General features: G+C 39.6%; 1 protein-coding gene across 1 annotated transcript in view; it reads left to right on the forward strand.

Moving 5' to 3' along the window:
* LOC128671663 (intermembrane lipid transfer protein VPS13A-like) overlaps positions 1-21,289 on the forward strand; it is a 57,756-nt gene that overhangs the window by 11,485 nt on the left and 24,982 nt on the right. The window contains exons 12-35 of the mRNA XM_064436088.1: positions 110-254; positions 955-1,091; positions 2,048-2,308; positions 3,034-3,221; positions 4,000-4,229; positions 4,758-4,900; positions 5,979-6,113; positions 6,604-6,775; positions 7,719-7,877; positions 8,590-8,712; positions 9,341-9,407; positions 10,294-10,457; positions 11,702-11,882; positions 12,837-12,948; positions 13,851-14,066; positions 14,896-15,095; positions 15,541-15,663; positions 16,458-16,645; positions 16,841-17,015; positions 17,286-17,560; positions 18,106-18,282; positions 19,660-19,823; positions 20,211-20,363; positions 20,933-21,086. Coding sequence (XP_064292158.1) covers positions 110-254; positions 955-1,091; positions 2,048-2,308; positions 3,034-3,221; positions 4,000-4,229; positions 4,758-4,900; positions 5,979-6,113; positions 6,604-6,775; positions 7,719-7,877; positions 8,590-8,712; positions 9,341-9,407; positions 10,294-10,457; positions 11,702-11,882; positions 12,837-12,948; positions 13,851-14,066; positions 14,896-15,095; positions 15,541-15,663; positions 16,458-16,645; positions 16,841-17,015; positions 17,286-17,560; positions 18,106-18,282; positions 19,660-19,823; positions 20,211-20,363; positions 20,933-21,086 — 4,042 coding nt within the window. The remainder of the gene's footprint in view (positions 1-109; positions 255-954; positions 1,092-2,047; positions 2,309-3,033; positions 3,222-3,999; positions 4,230-4,757; positions 4,901-5,978; positions 6,114-6,603; positions 6,776-7,718; positions 7,878-8,589; positions 8,713-9,340; positions 9,408-10,293; positions 10,458-11,701; positions 11,883-12,836; positions 12,949-13,850; positions 14,067-14,895; positions 15,096-15,540; positions 15,664-16,457; positions 16,646-16,840; positions 17,016-17,285; positions 17,561-18,105; positions 18,283-19,659; positions 19,824-20,210; positions 20,364-20,932; positions 21,087-21,289) is intronic.

A 21,289-nucleotide genomic window follows, 5' to 3' on the forward strand; every position in this document is an offset into this window, starting at 1 on the left:
CATCATGACCCGACCGGTTGAACCGATTGAACCCAGGACCACTGCGCCGGCGCCGAATAATATTTACCAAAGTTATACAAACTACTAGCAGTTGTTTTGTTCTTCACAGGTCCGGTCGCGTGATGATTCTGGACATTAGCCGCGTCCTGGTCAAGTGTGAGCTGCAGCCGCCGAACCTGACGCTAGAGGACGCCACTTGTATGGAGCTCGAGGAGAGATTGTATGACAGGTTGCATGCTGATTGCTCGGTGCAGGTAATTGCATACCATTGTCCTTTGTTGCAATCATTTCTAGCTAAAACAAGCTAGCTAGTGACATTTGCAATGATTCATATTAAATTGTTAACATAATTGATTTCATCATTCGTTTAATTGTTTATATTATAACATGCCCAATATTTTTCCAATTTCTTCCCATCTCGGCGAAAACCTACCTAACTACGATCTGCTACGACGAAATCAGCTGGTATCAAGTAGGGGTTACACAAAGATCGATATTTGGGAATGGATTAATTGCTTTTCTGTCCAATATCTTTTTTCTCTTTCTTACACTCGCAACAAAAGTCGACTTCAAAATCAATCAATCATTAATTTGTTGAAGCGGTGGTGATGTAATGGTTAAGACGCCCGCCTGTGGATCGAAAGGCCTCAGGTTCGTATCCTACTCGTCCCATATGAGTTTGTATACCAATGACTCATATATAGTAGTTTTCATCGACCACCACTTGCTTCCGGTGAAGGGAAACATCGTGAGGAAAACTGCACTGCACACTGGTGAACAGTTTAGTTCTCTAGTGTGTAAGCGATTACCTGCAACTAGATGGAGGTAAGTAGTCGTAAAAGTAATGTCAGATGCCTTTAGGCGACTTGAATATAATCTGACACAAGTGTTAGCAATAACACGCTCTATATGAAGATGATGATTTGTTGATAATATATACAATATTGTACCCAGGTGCTGTTCTGTGAATGGACGGACGTGTGGCGCGAGATGAGGAGGCACGCGGACTCGGAGCTGCACCTGGTGCCGAAGATACGCGCCCAGCTGGTGTTCTCCAACAGCATCAAGAAGGATTATAAACTCCTGCCAAGGTCAGACAATTTATTACTTTAAATTACTACCATTTGCTCGTCTTCGAATGGAATTCCTACGGGAATAGTATCTTTTCCGTAATGAAAAGTTGTCTGAAAACCTTTTTCGTTCTCTTAAATACATGTATGGGAATTTTCAAGAAGATTTGAGTTGACAAAGGCTGAACAGGTAACAAATAAACTTATTTTAGCTATTGTTATATGAGTTAAAATTAGGATAAAAAATGTACATTCGTCCGTGTAGTTGTAATATAAGTTGATTTTTAAGTCCCATATTTTCAATTATTGTTTTTGGCGATCAGGCATAGTGCTTTTACACTGTGCTAAAAACTTTTTTTTTAATTCAGTCCCCGTTGTCCTGAATTTTATCGTTATCTATCAATCACATTAATAAAATTTAGTTTAAAAAAAGACATGTTATGTGATATATACGGTCGGTCTATAAAGAATAGAAAACCGATTTTTAGCGAACTATATTTTTGTCAATGCAATATTATATAGAATGGTCAAGATGGTCTGATAAACATCTGGTGTCGCTGCCAACAGGAGACAGCGCCTTCCTTGACTTTCTTATTAAATACGGACTATACCAATATACAGGGTTACTGGTATCTAACGCATAACCTTCCAAAGGCACATAAGGTACATAGAGACTAACATCTTTTGTTCTACGACTTTTGGTCTAAACGTAGTAAAATTTTCCTTTTTTTAGTTTTAATGTCGTTTCTATAAAACGTTCACTCTATGTTCTATTCCGCTACATAACGTTACTGCACTGACTCGTGTTGCTTGGCTATTACATAGAGTTAAGATGTGTAGAATCGCAAATTAGATTGTTTTTTTTTATATGAATCACGAAATGTCGTAGAATAAAAGTTGCTTGTTTTGATGTACACAAGTAGTCTTTAGGAGGTTTTGCGTTCAATACCAGTAACCCTGTATAAATGTTTTTTCAGATATAAACTAAACATATCCCTATCAAGCTTCAAGCTGAACCTCTCAGACCGTATCATTGGTCTTCTAATGGACTTCGTGGACAACCTCCCAATACCAGTTCCCAACACAGTCCCATTGTCATTCATAGACTGTGGGGAATATGAGGAAGATGAAGAAGAAGTGGAAGCCATGGCTAAAGACTTGGTGTCCGCTGACCCTGGGTACAAGGAGCTGGTGGATCTGAAGCAGAGAATTGTTGCCGCGTATTTGAAGAGGAATAAGTAAGCGCATTCTAATAAATAAAACCTTTATTTAAATCAGTTGGATGCCATTCACAATAGATACTTTTAATAATTAGTTGTTCGCCGCGAACGCAATTTTTTTTTCCAAAATTGTGAATATTTCAAAAAGGCTTAACCGATTTTGTTGCCCCACGAACTTAAAAACTCTATGGACAGATCCTACATACATTTCAAATTTCATAAAAATCGGACCAACGGTTCGAAAGTTATCGCGTTATGTATTTTTGCTCCAAATAAAATGTTAGACCTCGCTCGCTCGGTCAATAATTAAATGTGGGTAATAATAATAGTAGGTAATGAAAGTTCCTGTGAATAAGATCAAGTACAGTTTACCTGAAAATTATTATAAATAATATTTTCTCCTGTTCATTATGAGAATAACTATATTTATAGATATGGGGTTTTTAAAAAAAAAAATTTTTCTAAACACTTAGAAGTCATTTTCTAGTTTTCAATGCAAAGTCATTGTGTCTTGTTGTTAACATGTCGAGTCGGAATTGGCTATTCAAACGGTGAAAGAAATAAAGAAAAAGTCATGTCGTGAGGGATGATATCCGTGCCAAAGGTCAGGGATGCCGACAACCGTGCGAAGTGATGACGAAAAAGTAGGATAGTGGACCTGTGGCTCTGACGCTCAATGGCTGAGGAAGGAACAACGGAAAAACGCCCAAGGAGGTCTTGTCCAAAAAGGAATTCTTGTCCAGGGTGACGGAATCTCCATACGAGTCTGCGGGCGCTCGTGTGGGCTTCCAGCAGGCGTCGGAAGCGTCCGTGTCGAGCGAACTCAGCGACGAGGACATGGAGGTGTACGCCCGCTGCGTGGACCTGCCGGGGTTCGACGACAACGTGTCCCCGAGTAACAACATACTGGTGCTGCTGCGGTTCATCATAGGTGAGATTTCTTTTTTAGCTATAAAACATGTCCCACTGCTGGGCAAGGCAAAAGCCTACCCGCTCTCTTTCCACGTGTCCCTTTCTGTGAGATTAAATAGAATAAAATTGAATTCTAAGCAAGATTCCGTGTGCTAGTAATCCTAAAAGAAATTTTCTACCAAACCGTGTTGTGCGTTTGTGGAATTCTCTGCCAGAAACTGTGATAAGTGCTCCTAATATAAACACTTTTAAAAATAGACTTGATGAACATTTCAAGACACAAGTACAGTGATATACACTCATCAGCTGCTAGTTTATGAAATAATTAATAATAATCATAATAATTAAATATTGTTTCTTTGCCTTCCTAGTCTGTTGTTTGTGGGTGTGCTAGTAAAGTACAGAGCATAAATAAATATTTATTTATGCTTTCTACTTTACTAGCGGTTTCGCCCGCGTGAATTTCCCACGGGAACAGTTATTTTTCCGGGATAAATGGTAACTCCCAACCGTATGCCCCTTTTTAGTGTTTTCAACTTCAAACGACGTGTACTTATACAAAATTTAAAATAGTTTGGTTAAACAGATAAAGTGTGAAGCTGAAGATGTAACAAACTTACTTTCGCATTTATAATATTAGTTAGGTCTAGAATTATAATATTAACCATATCGTGGAACCACTTTTTTGGCGTTGTTAGAATTCTATGTTAACTTATTCGTAGATTATAATAATCTGTGCTTTCGAAATAGTTGTGTAACGAAAAGCCTTTATATTCATAGCAGAAATGGTATTCCAGGGGAAATCGTGATAAACCTCTCCCGTTCCACGGACCAGACGGAGAAACCCTACGTGATGCTGAGCATCAGTAAGGTGTGCCTGGACGTGGCCCTGATGGAGTTCGGGCCGGCGGTGCAGCTGTCAGTGGGCCAGGCGTTGCTGACAGACAAACAGCACCACAGCGCCACTGGACAGTATCTAGAGCTGCTCACGACCACTGGGGAACTCTTCAACTTGTTGTACAGAAAGGTAAAGTGAGACTTCCTATTTAGATGTTGTGTTACAGGTCTTTAAATGAGTTTTCATTATCGAAACATTTGTTCCTGTGGTAATATCGGGATTTTTAATAACTTACTAGCCGCTCGTTCCGGCTTCGCTCCGTTAAAACATAATAAATGACACATCTAAACCTTCCTTAGGAATCACTCTATCTATTTCTGAAAACCGCATGAAAATCCGGGCAATCGTTTTAGAGTATATTGCGAAGAGACAGACAGACGCAGCAGAGGATTTTGTTTTACAATATATAATGATTAAGTTCTTATGAATATTCTCATAAATAGTTATTCAAATCAGATCGATGTTTCAGCAGACAAACGTGGTCATCATCATCGTGGCCATACATAAAAATTAGTTTTATTATTAAACACACCCGTCACCCGCCACAAATTAACTTAATTCGTCGCTAGGGTGACTGATGTTGTGCAATGTCCATTTTTAGACATACTTTTGTGTTATGCGCATGAGCGACTCGTCCATGGTTCGGAACTCGTGCAGGTCCGTGCGGATTGCCCGGAGTTCCGGTCGCACTTCCACAGCGTGGAGCAGAGCCTGGTGGCGGACGCCGGCCGCGTGTCGCTGACGCTGCACGCGGAGGCGCTGCGCACGCTCTGCAAGTACTTGCAGTACATCTGCCACAAGTGAGCGACCTTACCGACCATACTGTACCCGTAGGCAGCGCTCCGTATCAGAAGGACACAATGCTGTAAAAAAAACCCGCAGCTCAGTTTTTCTACCGTAAAACTTTGTGAGATCCATGTAATACCAAGTCGTTATTTTATTTAGTCCCTATTTAAGGGACCTTCTGTCTTAAGTTATTACGTAAGTTATTATCATGTCAATATTAAAAATCTTTTACGTTTTAAATGATAAATATAGATCGACTTGGCCATCGCATGATTAGATTGTTTAGTATGGTATCACACCATACAGCACTACGGGCCATCAATTTGATTTCTTACCAAAGTCGTACTATATTCTATATACGACATGTTGGAGACATCTGAAATGACAAAACGACATCTTGGTCAAAAGGACTGGTACACTGAAGCAGAAAATAAATCAAAGGTTGGGTATTAATTAATAAGTATTAGAATTATTTTTATTTTTCAATTTTCCATTCAATCCACAGAATAGAGCCAGATGTATTAACATTGCCGGTTTTGTAATATTCATCCACACACGTACACCAGAACACGTATTCTTAAGGTTACGATAGCACTTCCACAGTGTTCTTTGACGATAAACAATTTTATTTTTTTCTTTAGCCTATACCACACCTACCATGCACAAACACAAAGCAACCCCTTCAGTTCCTATTTACATAAAAAAATTATGACTTTAGTAACTTAATGATCATTACAGACTGCTACACTGAAGGTTCCGGGTTCGACCCCGGTTCTGGTCAAGATGGAAAATGATCTTTTCAGATTGACCTGGATCTTGGATGTTTATCTATATATGTTAATAGAATATAAATCGTTGAGTTAGTATCCCATAACACAAGCTCCGAAGTTTGTGGCTAACTCAATCTGTATGATTTGTCCCTATATATATATATTTTTTTATCAATAAATAAGCAAGCAAACATTATTTTATAACAAAATTATTCAATTCCATTGATTTGTTGATTGAATCGAATCGCCCAAGATAATTGAATTAAGTATGTAATTAATGTGCGCATACGCAAAATGGTAACGTATACGCAATATTTTTCAGAGTGCAGCATCGCCACTCGCTGAACCTGAAGAAAGTGGTGGTGCCCCGCGGCGAGGCCCTGTGGCACAGTCTCCTGCGCCCCCACCTCGACCCGCCCGTGCCCTCGGGCGCCACCAAGTTCAGTTACTCCGTCAGGTAACCACTCACTTAGAGATGAAATATAAATTGTGCGTGTGTAATAATTATATTTAGAAATAAAATGATAAATGTCATTATAATTTAAACGAATTTTTTAAAAAAACAATCTCAGATAAAATGACAAATTAAATAATATTGATGTAATAGTGTCACTTTTATTTATTAGTTTTTGTTTTGTGAGATGATTTAAATGGAGAGCATCCATTTAAATTTGCATACCCATAGCTGGTGAAACATATTGGATTTAATTTTCTTTTAACACATTGTAAATAATCATGTTTTTGCAAATAAATGATCTTTGTCTTTGTCATAACAATAATCATATGCTGCATAAGCAAAACCGCTGTGTGCGCAATTTCTATGCAATTATAATTAAAAAAAAAAAGAAGTATTGGCGTCTCGTTCTTCCAATTATCATGTCTTCCAATGATCAGAATCAAACCTAGATATCTGCCCGAAAAATACAACAAATAATATATTATTTCAGAATGTCGTCGATATCAGCGAAGCTGTGTCACCTGGACTGTTCTCTAGTGGAGCTGAAGCTGGCTAATCTGGAGAGCGATTGCGTTTTCCGAGCTAACGACAGAATGATCTTCAAGCTGTACCTGAGCTCCCTACAGCTGGACGACTTGTCTGAAGCTACGCTGTATCCTAAGGTGAGAATCTTAGAATTTCCCACGGGAACAGTCATTTTTCCGGGATGAAAGGTACCTGTGATGTCCTTCTTTATACTACATCTTCTTGATGTGTGCACAATTTCAAGAAGTTTGATTGAGTAGATAGAGGTGAAGAGGTAACAAACAAACTTACTTTCGCATTTATAATATTAGGATTATATCCCTTGATGTAGGAGTACATCTAATGCACTCCAGTCATTTCCGTTTTTTTTGCTTTTCTCCACTAAATCGAACCTGCAACCTTAGCGATGTCATCACTTCAGCGAGCTAACTGCTTCACTTGGATTTACTCGGTTTCTGTGTTCCACCCGTGGTCTCCAGTCGAGCAATTTTCGTCCAATGTGAGTTATGACCGCCCATTGTTGATACAAAACTTGATATACATAAAAGATTTAGGGTCATGTGTTCAATGATTTTATTATGTCTTATCTCCGCATGTTCCCGGCCTGTCTGGCGTTAACTCTCCTTAGGAATGCTGTTTTCCATGAGCTGTCTATCCTATATGTACCATAGTCGCCTCGTACGACATCCACGACATGATATGGAGTAGTTCTATTCTAGGACAGAATCACATACATCTAATCAAGAGGAAATCTGTAATTGTTTTTTTTGTAATGCATTGCTTTGTCTATTATCGATTCTTCTTTTCTCGTTCCCTTTGAAAATATACAAAACAATACAAAATATCTATCTATAATGTCCATATAAACACTATGAATACAAAATGATACAATACCATATCGTACAATCTCTAATATTATTATAAAGAGGCAAGCGTTTGTGTTTTTGTGAGTTTGTATGTTTGAGGCGGGTAATCTTGGAAACTACTGAACCGATTTCGAAAATTCTTTCACCATTAGAAAGATACATTATCCAAGACATCTAATGAAATATAAAAATTAAAAAAAAATCCAACTCACAGTTGGTGTGGCCAGACGAAGACAAAGTGCTGGAGCTGAAATACGTCCGCACGGCGCCGCGATATTACGGCGCCGAGCAGTTGCAGGCGCACGGCCAACTCAAGATCTACGTGGGGCAGCTGCACGCGGTGCTGTTCTGCTGCGTGCTGCATCAGCTGCAGGTGTGTGTACAGATGGCGCTGGTGTTGTTAAAAAAAAGAAAATTAGTGTAAATTTCCATTTGTCATTTTCCAGCTCGCCAACTATTTCCTAACTAAAAGCCATCTTAATCCAATGCGAATTTGAAAGGACAAACACTTTCAAACTTCAAACATATCCTTATATAATATTTTTGTAATAAAAAGTGTCGCGTCTGTCTGTATGAACGCTTTCGCTAACTCAAAAACTACTGGATGAACTGTTTTTTTTATTTATGTATTTTTTATTTGAAATAGAATTTAATCGAGTGTTCTTACCAATGTGTGGACAATGTGCGTTCAGGCGTTTGGAAATCGTCAGTCCTTTTTTTCAGATGAAGGCAATGAAGCAAATTTTCGGTGGGTTTCTGATTAATTTAGTTTTTAATGTGATTGTACTACCTGACTGTAAATGTACATTTTAACCCCCGACGCAAATAGAGGGGTGTTATAAGTTTAACGTGTCTGTCTGTGGCATCGTAGCTCCCAAACGGATGAACCGATTTTCGTTTAGTTTTTTTTTGTGTCATAGATAATTTTATCCTGAGTGTTCTTAGCCATGTTTCATGAAAATCGGTTCGGCCGTTCTAATGTTGTAGCGAAATGAACATTGAAAGTCGGGGGTTTTATAATTTGTCTAACAAATAAACTTGTTATTATGTCCAATAAAGGGTGTTGCATTCTATGTATTTCGCAGCAATTCCTGGAGCCACTGCTGCCCAGCTCTTGCGGCAGTCGCGTGAGCGCGGCCGAGAGAGCGGCCGCGGAGAAGCTGCACGAGCTGCGGCACCACGCCACGAGGCTCAGTCTAGCTATCGAGGTGACCTCTCTTTCTATTGCCTTTTACTAAATGAATGTACTGTAGGAGACATGTAATGACAGGGTCGCCATGTAAAGGAGGCGACGAAAGTATGAAACTTTACTACAACTTATATAATCTTACATCTACATAACTCTTACAGCTTGTCTATATTTCCCGCGACTTCGCCCGCGATAAAACTCTCCATCTATATCCATACAAAATCCATACAAACATAAACACATTCATTTGACGACCTCGGTGGCGCAGTGGCAAAGTCCTTCCTCTGAACTGAGAGGTCCCGGGTTCGATCCCCGGTCGGGTCATGATGGAAAATGATCTTTTTCTGATTGGCCCGGGTCTTGGATGTTTATCTATATATGTATTTGTTATAAAATATAGTATCGTTGAGTTAGTATCCCATAACACAAGTCTCGAACTTACTTTGGGGCTAGCTCAATCTGTGTGATTTGTCCTAATATATTTATTCAAAAATATACTATATATAATAAGTACATCAGTTGTTGACGTCAACAATTTACTTAAAATTGAGTCTAGTCTACTGCCGACTTCCAAAACGCAGGTGTAAAAGAAAAATTTGAAAGAAAAAGAAATATCAATTCGTTGCTCCGCTTTGTTTTGGTTCCAGATTCACGCGCCAGTGTTGCTGTTACCCCAGAAACCTTCGTCGCCGAACCTCCTCGTTCTTAACATGGGTACGTACCTTTACAGGTTTCCATTCCCGCGGGCATTTCGGGATAGAATTTACCTAGACGCCGACGCGAATGCATGTACATTGGCATAGAAATAAATTTATTCGTAGCATACAAATATACATCACAGAAAATTAACAAAATTTTAACAACATAAGCTATATTAAATATGCTAAAATGAATGAATAAATGAATGAATGATTTGAATGAACGAATGAATGAATGAATGAATGAATGATTTGAATGAATTAATGAATGATTTGAATGAATGAATGAATGAATGATTTATTTATAAACTTGCACGTATACAAAAATAATTTACCAGTTGGCTCCACACTAGGCTGCAAGCCTGTCCTGTGGCAGCCAAAAACAGGTTAACAATGTTGATTTAAAAAGTCAATAAAAAGGATATCACTCAGCTTGTGCCATGACGAGGAGCCATGACGCTGATTTTCAGTGACACCATACAAGATGCGTAGTTTGTATGAGAGCTTTTATTTACCTCTTTTTTTGATTATTTTCTTGTTTAGCAATAAGCCCGTCATTGTTCGGTTATTGTATTATTTTTTACCGTTTTTCTATTTTTTGGGCAATAAAAATATTTTGTATTGTATACTAGATATTGCCCGGGGCTTCGCTCCCGTGTGAATTTTGAGATTTCAATCTTGTATAATGTACCTTTCTGTAAAAAAAATTTTGAAATCGGTTCGGTAGTTTCGGAGATTACCCGCCTCAAACATACAAACTCACGAACGCTTACCTCTTTATAATAATAGCCTCTTTACTTAATTTTGTATAACAGTAAGACATGTTGAGAAGTGTTTTAAGATTTTATGTATCTTAATAATTTTATATCTTCAGTTTTATTAAAGAAATGTAACATTTACAGGCGACTTGCTAATCGAGAACTTCTTCAAGCAAGCGAACTCGGGCCACGGCCACGAAGCCTCGAGCCCCAGCCAGAGCCCCGTCATAGACAACATCCTCATCAGACTGGACAACCTCACCTTCTCCCGCGCGGTCATGACCCTCGCCGGAACTCTCGAGCTCCAGGTAAATGCATGGACTGGTCTAAGTACTTGTAAGGTCACAGGGTCACTTTTTATACAATGGCATTTACCTAACTAATATTATAAATGCAAAAGTAAGTTTGTTTATTATCTTTTCACTTTATATCTACTCAATATTCTTGAAAATTTTCATAGATGTAGTTTATAGTATGGAGAAGAACATAGGGTACTTTTCATCTCGGAAAAATAACTGTTCCCGTGGAAGATATACGCGGGCAAAGCCGCGGGCAACAGCTATTTTCGTCTACATTAATTTTATGGGTGCAATTACAAAATCGAAAAAAAAAGACTGTGAGAAAAGAAAATATGAGACAATAATAAAGACATGAATTGCGGTGGTACCTGGAGATAGTTAAGTTATTGGATAAAATCATAATTTTACGACATTTTTTAAATTGGGATGTCTCCCACCTCATATTCATTCATTTGAAAAATAATCGAATATTTTGATATCAACATCTGAAGAAATTTGATTCCCTTGTTCATAGATGGCGCTGTTGCGTTCAGCATCTTAAAAGTAGGTTTAATTCTCACTCCGACAGATGGCGGTGTTCGATTTTGAACCGCGCTATGGTTTATTGTTGTAATTGAGATAACATGTTCGACTCAATATCAGCATTCAATCATTATTTAATTTCGTTAAGGTTCTAGCTATCAATGTGTAGTTTTGGTATATAAAAGCCTGTTAACTGTACTCATAATTTTTGAAACCCTGGCATATTTATGCTAGGGTTAAGGTCACACTAGCGGCCCGTCACGGCTTCTTTCGGATAGGCCTTAAAAGAAGCCTTACTCCTGAATGTTTCGTCTATCCCTGTGTCGAATTTCATTAAAATCCGTCCAGTAGTTTTTGTGTTTATTCGTTACAAACAAAAATACGTACGTATTTTTATTTCATGTGTCAGCAGGAGTCAATCGTAAAATTGTTTAAAAAAAAATATTTTGTGTTGCATCGAACCGCGGCATTGAATGACTGCAAAATTATTTTATTACTAGCTTTTGTTCGCAGCTTCGTTCACGTTTATTTTGTGCGTTTGTTTATAACTTAATATTGACAATATCTTGAGTCTAAGCAACGTGTCGCGATGAAACCTACTCCTTAGATTTAAAGTTAAACCATCCGTTATATAATCATCTATTTCGAATAGTTCGTAAAAGCACACGGTGCCGTGAAATTCTTCTGAATATATCGATTTAGATGGATAGATTATAGTTAGTTGTATGTAGGAGCCAATCCTGGAGCCGGTGTCGGTGCGGTGTGACGTGCAGCGCGCGCTGAGCCGCAGCGCACAGCTGCGGACGGCCGCGGCTGCGGCGGCCGAGCCCGTGCTGCTCACGCTCGGCCAGCGCGACCTCGCCGCCCTCTGCGCCGTGTGGGCCGACAACCTGAGCGACGTGCGCTATATCGGTACGAGAGGACGCCATTATAGTCGTGCACAACTTTGTCTAAAACCTTGGTTTTCAAAACTCATTTTTGATAGAAGGTTTCTACTTCTACCATATGTAGACTTAGATTTGGTAATTGTTGTATTTCTACTCGTTTACAAAGAATCGGTGTTCTTAGTGATGATATATGTGACTGCGCTTTAGTTGAAGAAGGTGATATCGATCATCTTCTGTTCAGATGTCCAAAATATGACTCAAAACCTCTTTACCGGTTCCTTATAGAACTCTGTGCTCCTCTTCCTTGTGATTCCTTTACTATGCTTTCCTTTACTGATTCTAAATATATTAAAGCTCTTGCTTTTTTCCTTTCTTACCATAATATTTATGTTTAACACTATTTATTTACCCTTACATTACATATGATAATATATGTATTTATTGCCCTCATCCTTCAACACCGCCTAAGTCCTATCCTATCGTCCAATAACAATGTAACTAGATACTGGCAAAAATAAGCTCTATTGAAGAAGTTTGATTGCCACAAAGAAGAGAAGAAAAGAAAAAAAGATCGCTACAGCTGGATACTCTAAACGGGCTGTCATATTGACTGAAATTTTCTTCCAGAAATGAGCTAGCAAAGAAAGAAAATTCCGTTGATGTATATATTTATCATCATCATCGGTTTCAGCTTACATCAATCTCTGCTGGGTGGACCTCATTTTTTTCCCACATCGCATTTTCATCAGTCTCGTCCATCGCTTTCCCGTGATTTTATTATCATTACTAGATGTTTCCCGGGGCTCCACCTGGCCTTGGGAATTTTGAGAAATGTACCTTTCTAATGGTGAAAGAATTTTTGAAATAGGTTAGGTAGTTTCTGAGTTTACCCGCCTCAAACATGCAAACTCACAAACGATTACCACTTTATTATAATAGTATAGATTGTTCTTTTTAAACGTGTGTTGTCACGTCACAGGTAGTCTAGTCCCGAGTTCCCCCGTGGAGCCCGGGGCCGCGGACGTGTCTGTGAGGAAGCTGCAGGCTTTCTTCGCTCAAGGGGAAGCTGTGCGGAAGGAATTTATGCTCAGGTAAATGTACAAGGTGGCTTTACACCAGATGTTCACAATATGCTCAGTGTAATACAACAACTTCCAAATATCATGAAATGGAACTTTAATTTTCTATTTTCCATACTATTACGGATTATCTGATCGGTCAATTCGGCAAAAAAACTTTGGATACCTGCTCTATTAAGTTATGCCGGTTGGCAGTTTGTGGAACTTTGCGTTCTGGTTTTTCATTGCGGTAAATAAAAGCTCTCATACAAACTACGCAATTGCGTAATTTTCTTACCCATCTGTCATAGTTCGACGATAGCGGATAGCCAGCATTATGACTTTGAAGACCAGAAGCATTTCATTTTCATTTTAATGTGTGATCTTTCAAAGGCCTTTGACTGTGTTCATCATAACTTAAATTTAAAAAAAAACTTAAATTTTATATTGTTATTCGCGGTGATTTGTTTTTATCTTCTTACTTAGACAACAGAACTCATAAAGTATAACCTGCTATTGCAGCATCCAGCAGCGCTCCAGTACAAATGGGCGTACCTCAGGGCTCCATAATTGGTCCTTTAAAAAAAAAATGTTGATTTCATAAAAACAGTCCATATTATCATTTATATATTCCCTTAAAACTAAACTTATCATAAATTGTCAATTTCATTTATTATGTCGATTATCTTCAATGTCTTGTGTCCCAACAGTTTTGTGAAGTAAAAATGTATGCAAATAATACTACTTCAATTAATGTCGAATAAATAACGATAGCTTTCTAGCCCATGAGGAGAATCTTCAGTTTATATTTAGTACTTTCCCTTTAGAATCAGTTCAGAAGAGAAATAACTAGTATATTGCACGTTTTGTTTTCGCTTCCAAGAGCAGTATGAAATAAGAAACATATCTTCTTAAAATCCAAAATTCTTCCACAGATTCACCTTAGAAGGCGTAGAACTAAAACTCTTTTCTGACATGGACGAAGTCCTAAGTTCACCAGTTCGCGACTTGAACCACGGCCTCGCCAAGCTAACAGCTGGTGAAGCTACCTTGCATCTAGATTACTATTCCGACGGCAGCACGGAGCTGCGAGCCAGCTTGCAGAGTCTGTTGATTGAGGACATCAGGCCTGATGCTGGACCTGTGAAGAGGTAAATATATGTTGATCTAAACACGGCTTCTTTAAGCTGACAGCTGGGGAAGTCATATTGCAGCTTAGATCTTATACTGGCGTCAACACTCCTTGGGAATGTTATTGTTACCTACTATAGCTATGGTAGCTATTTTAAAGCAGAACCGTATCCTACATATTTCAACCATCAGGGTTCATCTGTTTGAACCTGCAGAGAATGCCTTACCGCACTATGGCAATGAAGTTCAAAAGACTAGTTATGTACATACATTTGACATCCACCAGGACGACAACAGTCTTAGCCACATTTACACTGAGTGGGCAGCACGAGTATGTAAATAGGTTACCGCTCACGTCACTGCCGCTCCCGGCGCTCCCTCGATGGTCGGTTGTCCGCGCCGAAGGCGGAGGACGGGCAGCGCTAGCACAAGCGAGTGTATCCTTGATCGTTTGTCGCTGCAATTCCATCAAAATAGAACGTGCCACGCTACGTTTTGTTACCTGGTTACTTTTATTAATCTGTTATCACCACCATATACCACTATAGAAGTGGTGTAATGAAAAAAACAATTAGATTTAGATTTTTGGAAGTTTATGAAATTGAGCGGGTAATGCCTGACATAATGAGCAAACACAATACTGTCGAAACAGCAAACTAGACGAGATCGAAGTCAGTAATTTTTGCGAGTTGATAAATAAAGAAGAGAGAGACAATAAGAATATGAAGAAGAAGGTTGAAAATGCTCACTCGCGTCGTTATCGCCGCAGTAGTGTTTAGGGAAATATTTCCGGCAACGGCAGGAGAAGTGGCAGCGGTTGAGTGTAAATTTGGTGTAAACAACCGGCAGGATGTTGGAGTCGCAAGGCGGGTCGTGCGCGCGCGCAGACGGCATCAGCGTGCGGCGGCCCGCGCTGCTGGAGCTCACAGCGCGCGCGCGCGCCGGCGCTGCGCACGCGCAGCTGCACGCGCTGCTCGACCGCACGCGGCTCAACCTCTCCCCCTCCTTGTTGCTGCAGCTGGCGCGTGCGCTGCTGCCCGTCGTGCCCGGTCTGTGCTTTGCTTGCTTGTGTATATCAACAACTGTCAAATACTGTTTTAAAAACACGTGTAATATGTTTTTTATGAGTATTGTGATGAATGATCTATCATCTGTATTTCCAAATGGTGGTGTGACAACATAGTGTGACAGAGAGTTGGCACTCCTCTGATCCATAATAGGACAAGATATACATACACGTTCATCCTTGAATATTAATAAATAGTAATAAATATATATATTAGAACTAATCACACAGATTAAGCTAGCCCAAAGGAAGTTCGAGACTTGTGGTTATGGGATACTAACTCACTGATATGATAACTAACTGGGATATTAGAATACTTATTATACATATTTACAATATTGTTATCATTTTCCTTCACCCCAACACCCCCTCGCCTAAACCTCGTCCAAAATACTTCGCTTCACTATCATAGTAGTTGACTGTCGCAGGTGAGAAAGCCCTGGAGGGCGGAGTGGTGAACCACGGATACGTGGGCGAGGCGGGGTCGCGGCGCGCCAGCCAGCGCACGCGGCCCAGCTCCACTGACTCCACCAGCGGCTACTGTTCCAATGGTGAGCCTGTTGTATTACTGTTATTCTGTTCTTATTATCCTATATGATAAATTAAGTACACCTATTTAGCAGCATAACTGATAAAATTATCTATATCTTTGTTGTCGCAGTACCCGATGAGGGTTCATGGACCCGACTTAAAATTTTGTAAACATCTATTACATACCTATACACATATATACGTATACTGCGTGTAAGCAATTGTAACTAAAAGAATATACTCTTGTAATCAGTTTAATTTTGACATTCAATGTATCATACAGGGTTACTTGTATCAAACGCAAAACTAAGTATATATACTATGTTTATTATATATATGTTTATATTGTATATATGTATGGTGTGTCTCTGTACTATGTTTACAGCAATAAATTATTTATTGCTGTAAACATATAATATTTATTTGGGTAATTATCAGGGTATAATTTTCTAGCTATATAAATATTCCTTTAATTTATCAATTTGATAGAGTAACATTTAGTATTTTATTATTGCTCCGAGATTTGTGCCGGTCACTTGTCCCCACTGTCATACAAGCCCCATACATTTATTTTTAGTTTTGACACATGGAAAAAAATATCTTTTTAGAGAATTGACTTGATGGCAACTACACTATTGGCAAGCATCTTTTTTTATACTATCGAGTAAGCAAAAATGCAATCATTCATCAGGTGATGTGAAGTGATGGGTTTAACGCGCCCTTTGCCGGCCATAAGAAAGAAGCTGTGGCCCAGATATGGGGACATTGAAAGGCTGATGGTAATGATGCCTTAACACAGAATACTCCCTTGCAGTGACATCGATAGCCGAAGAGTCGCCAGGCCTGTCCGTCTCCATCCAGTTCCGCCAGCCAGAGATCATGCTCTTCACGGACTCCAACAAGGGCGAGGGCCATGCGTTGCTGCTGCGCACTGAATTGCTCATCGACTACTCGTGTCACTCCAACTGCGAGAGTTTGGTCATATCCTTGGCTGGTTTGCAGGTATGTTTGTATTTAATATCTTTCTCATCATGCCGTATATTTAATTCCCGGCTGTGATACCCAGGATTCACATGAAAATTAATGTATTTAAATGTATTTAAAGCTGTGGTTTTATGCCTGCCTGACATCAACCCTCTTTGGGAATGTTATCCTTGCTTATTGTAATATAAATGGAAATAAATGACGTTATCACAGGTGATGTCGAAACTGCAATCGAAGCTGAAACAGATATCGGGGCTGGTGGTGCTGCAGCCCTGCGACGTGGAGTTCTCCAAGAGCACGAAGCAGGCGGAGGAGGGGCTGCAGCTGGCGCTGAGGCTCTCCGACGTGCAGCTGCACCTCGCCCCGTCCACGCTGCACGCTGTCGCTGGTCTGTTACTACCACTACATACCGTATTAAGGGTGAAGAGGACTGGGATTTAAAAAAAAAAAGGCAAGCTGACCCGGGTCTCTGTGGCTGGGTGAGTGAGAGAGAAAGTCAGCTGCGATCAACTAAGGATACAGAATATCGTACCGAAAGGAAAGATGGAGAAATTGCTCAGATGAGAAAAAGAGTCAGTTGACGCTCTTATTGGAATGTTTGATATGAAAACTTCATATAGAATGAGTAAAGAGAGTGAGAAATATTCTTCTTCCACAGACATAATCGAAGAAATAACCACGGAACTGACAATCCCTGACGAGAAAGAACCCTTCAACTTCGCGACCTACAACCCCAAAGCGGAGAAGACGGACGAAGAGCTCTGGTCCCCGAAGAAGATCACCCCCTACGTGTTGATCAACCCCTCGGAGAGCTACGTGCCCCCCAGCTACCCGCTGGTGAAGCCGACTGAGACTCTGCTGATCACCGTGCCCAGTGTGAAGGTTATATTTGAACTCCAACAGCCAGTTACAGTTCCTGTGCTCATTGTCCAGGTTGGTGTCTGTTATATTTATATTTCGAATTTATTTATATTTTATGCTATGACCAATAATTCATACTACACAAAAATTAATATGTGTGGTCTAGAGCCGGTGTTGTTTTTAACCATTTTCTTCCATGTTAGGTTAAATTTAAATTAATTATACAAGTAATATTTTTAACTTCTTTCGAAATGTCAAAAATAAAAGTTTATATGATATCAGCAGTAATATAAAGTAAATAACTTAATTGAAAAAAAAAAAATTAAGAAACATTAAATTGTCATCTTTTTGTATTTAATAATTTTTTGATAATTACTACTTGAATATATTTGTCAACACACTCGATTTTACAAGGCTAGTACTTTTACTGGCTTTTGATGTTACTGATTACGTTTAATGTGTTCTTGTAGAAACAAAAATAACAAAATCTTCGCGAGCAGAAGCTTGCTCAATAGTATAAAAACATCACCTACATATGTGAAAATTGAAATTCGCACGAGTGCCTCATACTATTCTATAAGGTATGGCATAAATTGAAACGAGAGGTGTGTGCGCAGCTGTCGTTGTCAGTGACGCTGCACGACTGGTCGTCGCAGCTGCACGGCAGCGGCCGCGTGCGTGCGCAGGCGCAGTGCTACAACCACACGCTGGCGGTCTGGGAGCCCGTGCTGGAGCCGCATGTGTGCGGGGAGAACACGCACAGAGTGTGGCAGCTCCATGCCTCCGTGTTCCAGGTCTCATTTGTTTGTTTAACACTTTATTGCATAAAATTACAATAAAAGATGTGCAAATATGGACTGACGTTATATGGCATTCTCGGAATCCCTTTTCTTTCTTTCCCTCGGAATTTTTTATCTTAATTTAATTTAGCATAACGAGTTAACATTGTAAGAAACAATAATGGTAAGCCGATCTGGCATGATAGGGACCAACACTGTTCAAATGAGTTTCTTTCGGCATTTCTTCTCAGCAGTGGTCGTTTCGAAATGCTAGTAGTTTGTAGCTTGTGAGAAATAACTATAAATATAAAGATTGACGAGAAAAAGTGCCTGTGAAGGTCTAATTTCTGAATAAATGATTTGAATTTGAATTTGAATTTGTTAGGCATATATTTTTTGACATAATAATATTTTGACATACTTGTTTTCAATAAGCATAATTATAGCATAAAGCTATAGTGTAGCTGTAGGTTAGGGTGCGGCGGGGCGCCTCTCGGGCCACCCATAAGCCGCCAATATGCTTTAGAATATTATGCTTAAAAATTGTTGTGCTTATGGTAGGTATGCCTAAAATAATTGTGCCTCAAACATTATGCCAAATTAATATTGTTCGTAATTATTATTGTGATAAGTTGCTATGTTAAATTTTGACATAACATTGTATGCATAAAAATAGGGAATCATCATCAGGGAGGCATTCTCTACCAGTTAACCAGATCAGATTCTGATGACACTCTCTCTCTCTCTCTCTCTCATTCTCGCGCTGTTCCGGTTGCATTATCCGCTGATGATCCCGAAGTCCCAGTTCTGTATAAAAAAATAACCTTTAAATATTGATCATTTATCTCTGATTTCCTGCCTGCCTAACGTCAATCCTCCTTGGGATTGCTGTTGATGCCTATCAGCGGCCTAGGCTATGTGTCTCTTAGTCCCGTCGTACGACTTCCACCGAAGGATATGCAGTGGTCTTATAATATTTGTACGTTAACACCTGAATAGCTGCTGCTGATAAGATCAAATAATAAATATTGCTGAAATAAAAGCAAATGTATTCAGAAATACTTAGATGCTAATGAGAACACGAGCGCGATGCGCGGCGATGATGTGCGAAGGTGAATCGTGAACCGATTGATACATTACAAAATTATGCATTCGTGCAATAAATGCTTATCGGACGATTTGTTGTATCTATGTGCGGTTCAAACCGTACAATATTTGTATTTCTCTAAGAAAGCAAAAATACTAGCATTTCGGAATGACAATTGCTGTGAAATATACCGAAAAACTTATAAAAAGTGTCGTCGCTTAGATTGTAGTATGATGCCGTGTTCATGTTAGTCTTAAATTTTCTGTATCTCCGTCAACAATAACTAATAATAACATTTTTTTCAGGCCAAAGCTTACCCGATGTCGTCACGCGTGGAGCCCATACAACCGGAAACGGAAGTTGACGGCTCCGTGTCGGATCATTCTAGAAGGTCCAAGAAGAAGACCGAGTTCGAATCCGAAACCTCGGCCGACGAGTGCGATACAGACAATGAGATGACGTTTATTAGGTAACGTATTTAGCTTATTCCATGCTCCTGTTCTTCTTCTTCTTCATCCTGATGTTGGTGGAGGGTGGAGAAGTCTGATGCTCTGCTTAGTTCAGACAATATCGCAGTCCTTCATCATATTATGAACATATTCTTAAATATTATGAAACAAAGTCCTACCGCGTCGGTTTGTTAGCGATAAATTCAAAAACTACTGCATGGATTTTCATGCGGTTTTCACCAATAGATAGCGTGATTCCTGATCAAGGTTTAGGTGTATAATTTATAATGGTTTAACTCGGGCGAAGCCGGAGCGGGCCGCTAGTATGCATATAAATCTACGTGGTTTATATCCAATCTCAATAAGAAATATTTTCTCGTCACCTAAGGATTCTTCTTCTCCCGCAGGAACCCAAATAGAGACGCGAAGCATTATAGCATGGACCTGACGGCTGGGAACATGTCCTTCCTCTCGGCCCTAGATCTGGACGAGTCTGACTCCGACAACGAGAACCAGCTGATGGACAAGCTAGCCACGGCTATAACACATCTGTTTACTGAGTATAGTGCTTCATAATCTCTCTCTCCCTGTCTTATCTGTTTCATCCTTAGGAATTAAGCGTATTGGAGCCCAGGGATCGCTTTTCTACTTTTGCGTCTCCACTGTGTACGGTCGCCGGCATCCCTAGTTGTCAGACCATTGGCACTATTGTCCATGTCAACACCTTGGGTTTTCCTTGGCTTGGGTGTTCATAATCAACTTACCATAAACTTGTCGTGTTGTTTCATCCTGGAATAGGACTCAATATACTCTCGTGGATGTCGTACGAGGCGACTAAGGGAAACAAAGCTTTGACCAAAGAGGCTTGACGTCAGGCAGGTTGTGAAATCACAGCCGAATCTCCAAAATGTTAAGGTGTTTATTCGGATTAGGAGTTTTAGGTATATGTACAAAAACAATTAGTATATACTTTAATAAAACAAAAAATGCGTACATTGATTTAAAATAATGTTTCTTTTTTATCTTTGCTTAAAATACAACATTAGCATTCAATTAGCGCGCGCCGTATCAAATCTATCGATCGTGTGTATTTATCAAGAAGATTAAACTTAAGTGTATTATGTAACAGTGAATCAAGCGCAGATGAGCAAAGTAACGAGGAAGACTCTTCAGCTCCAGAGCAGAGTGAGGCGGAAGTCAGCGACCGCGAGGAGACTGACAAGAATGTCAGCTTCGTGGACGACAAGAAGAGGGACGCAGAACCCAAGACTGTGACGTTAAAGGTACTTTAGCAATAAAGTAGCACTAAGGGTCTTCAGGTCCAGAACAGAGCCAGATGGAAGTTAGCGATCGCGAGAGATAATATAAATAATGTCAGTTTCGTGGACGACAAGAGAAGGATATTATAGAAATACAATAGTATTGAGAAGAAAGAATGACCGCAAGGAAATTCACAATCGACAAAGTTTGTTCGGATCAAGCGTTT

This window comes from Plodia interpunctella, chromosome 8, assembly GCF_027563975.2.
Source record: "Plodia interpunctella isolate USDA-ARS_2022_Savannah chromosome 8, ilPloInte3.2, whole genome shotgun sequence".
NCBI lineage: Eukaryota > Metazoa > Arthropoda > Insecta > Lepidoptera > Pyralidae > Plodia > Plodia interpunctella.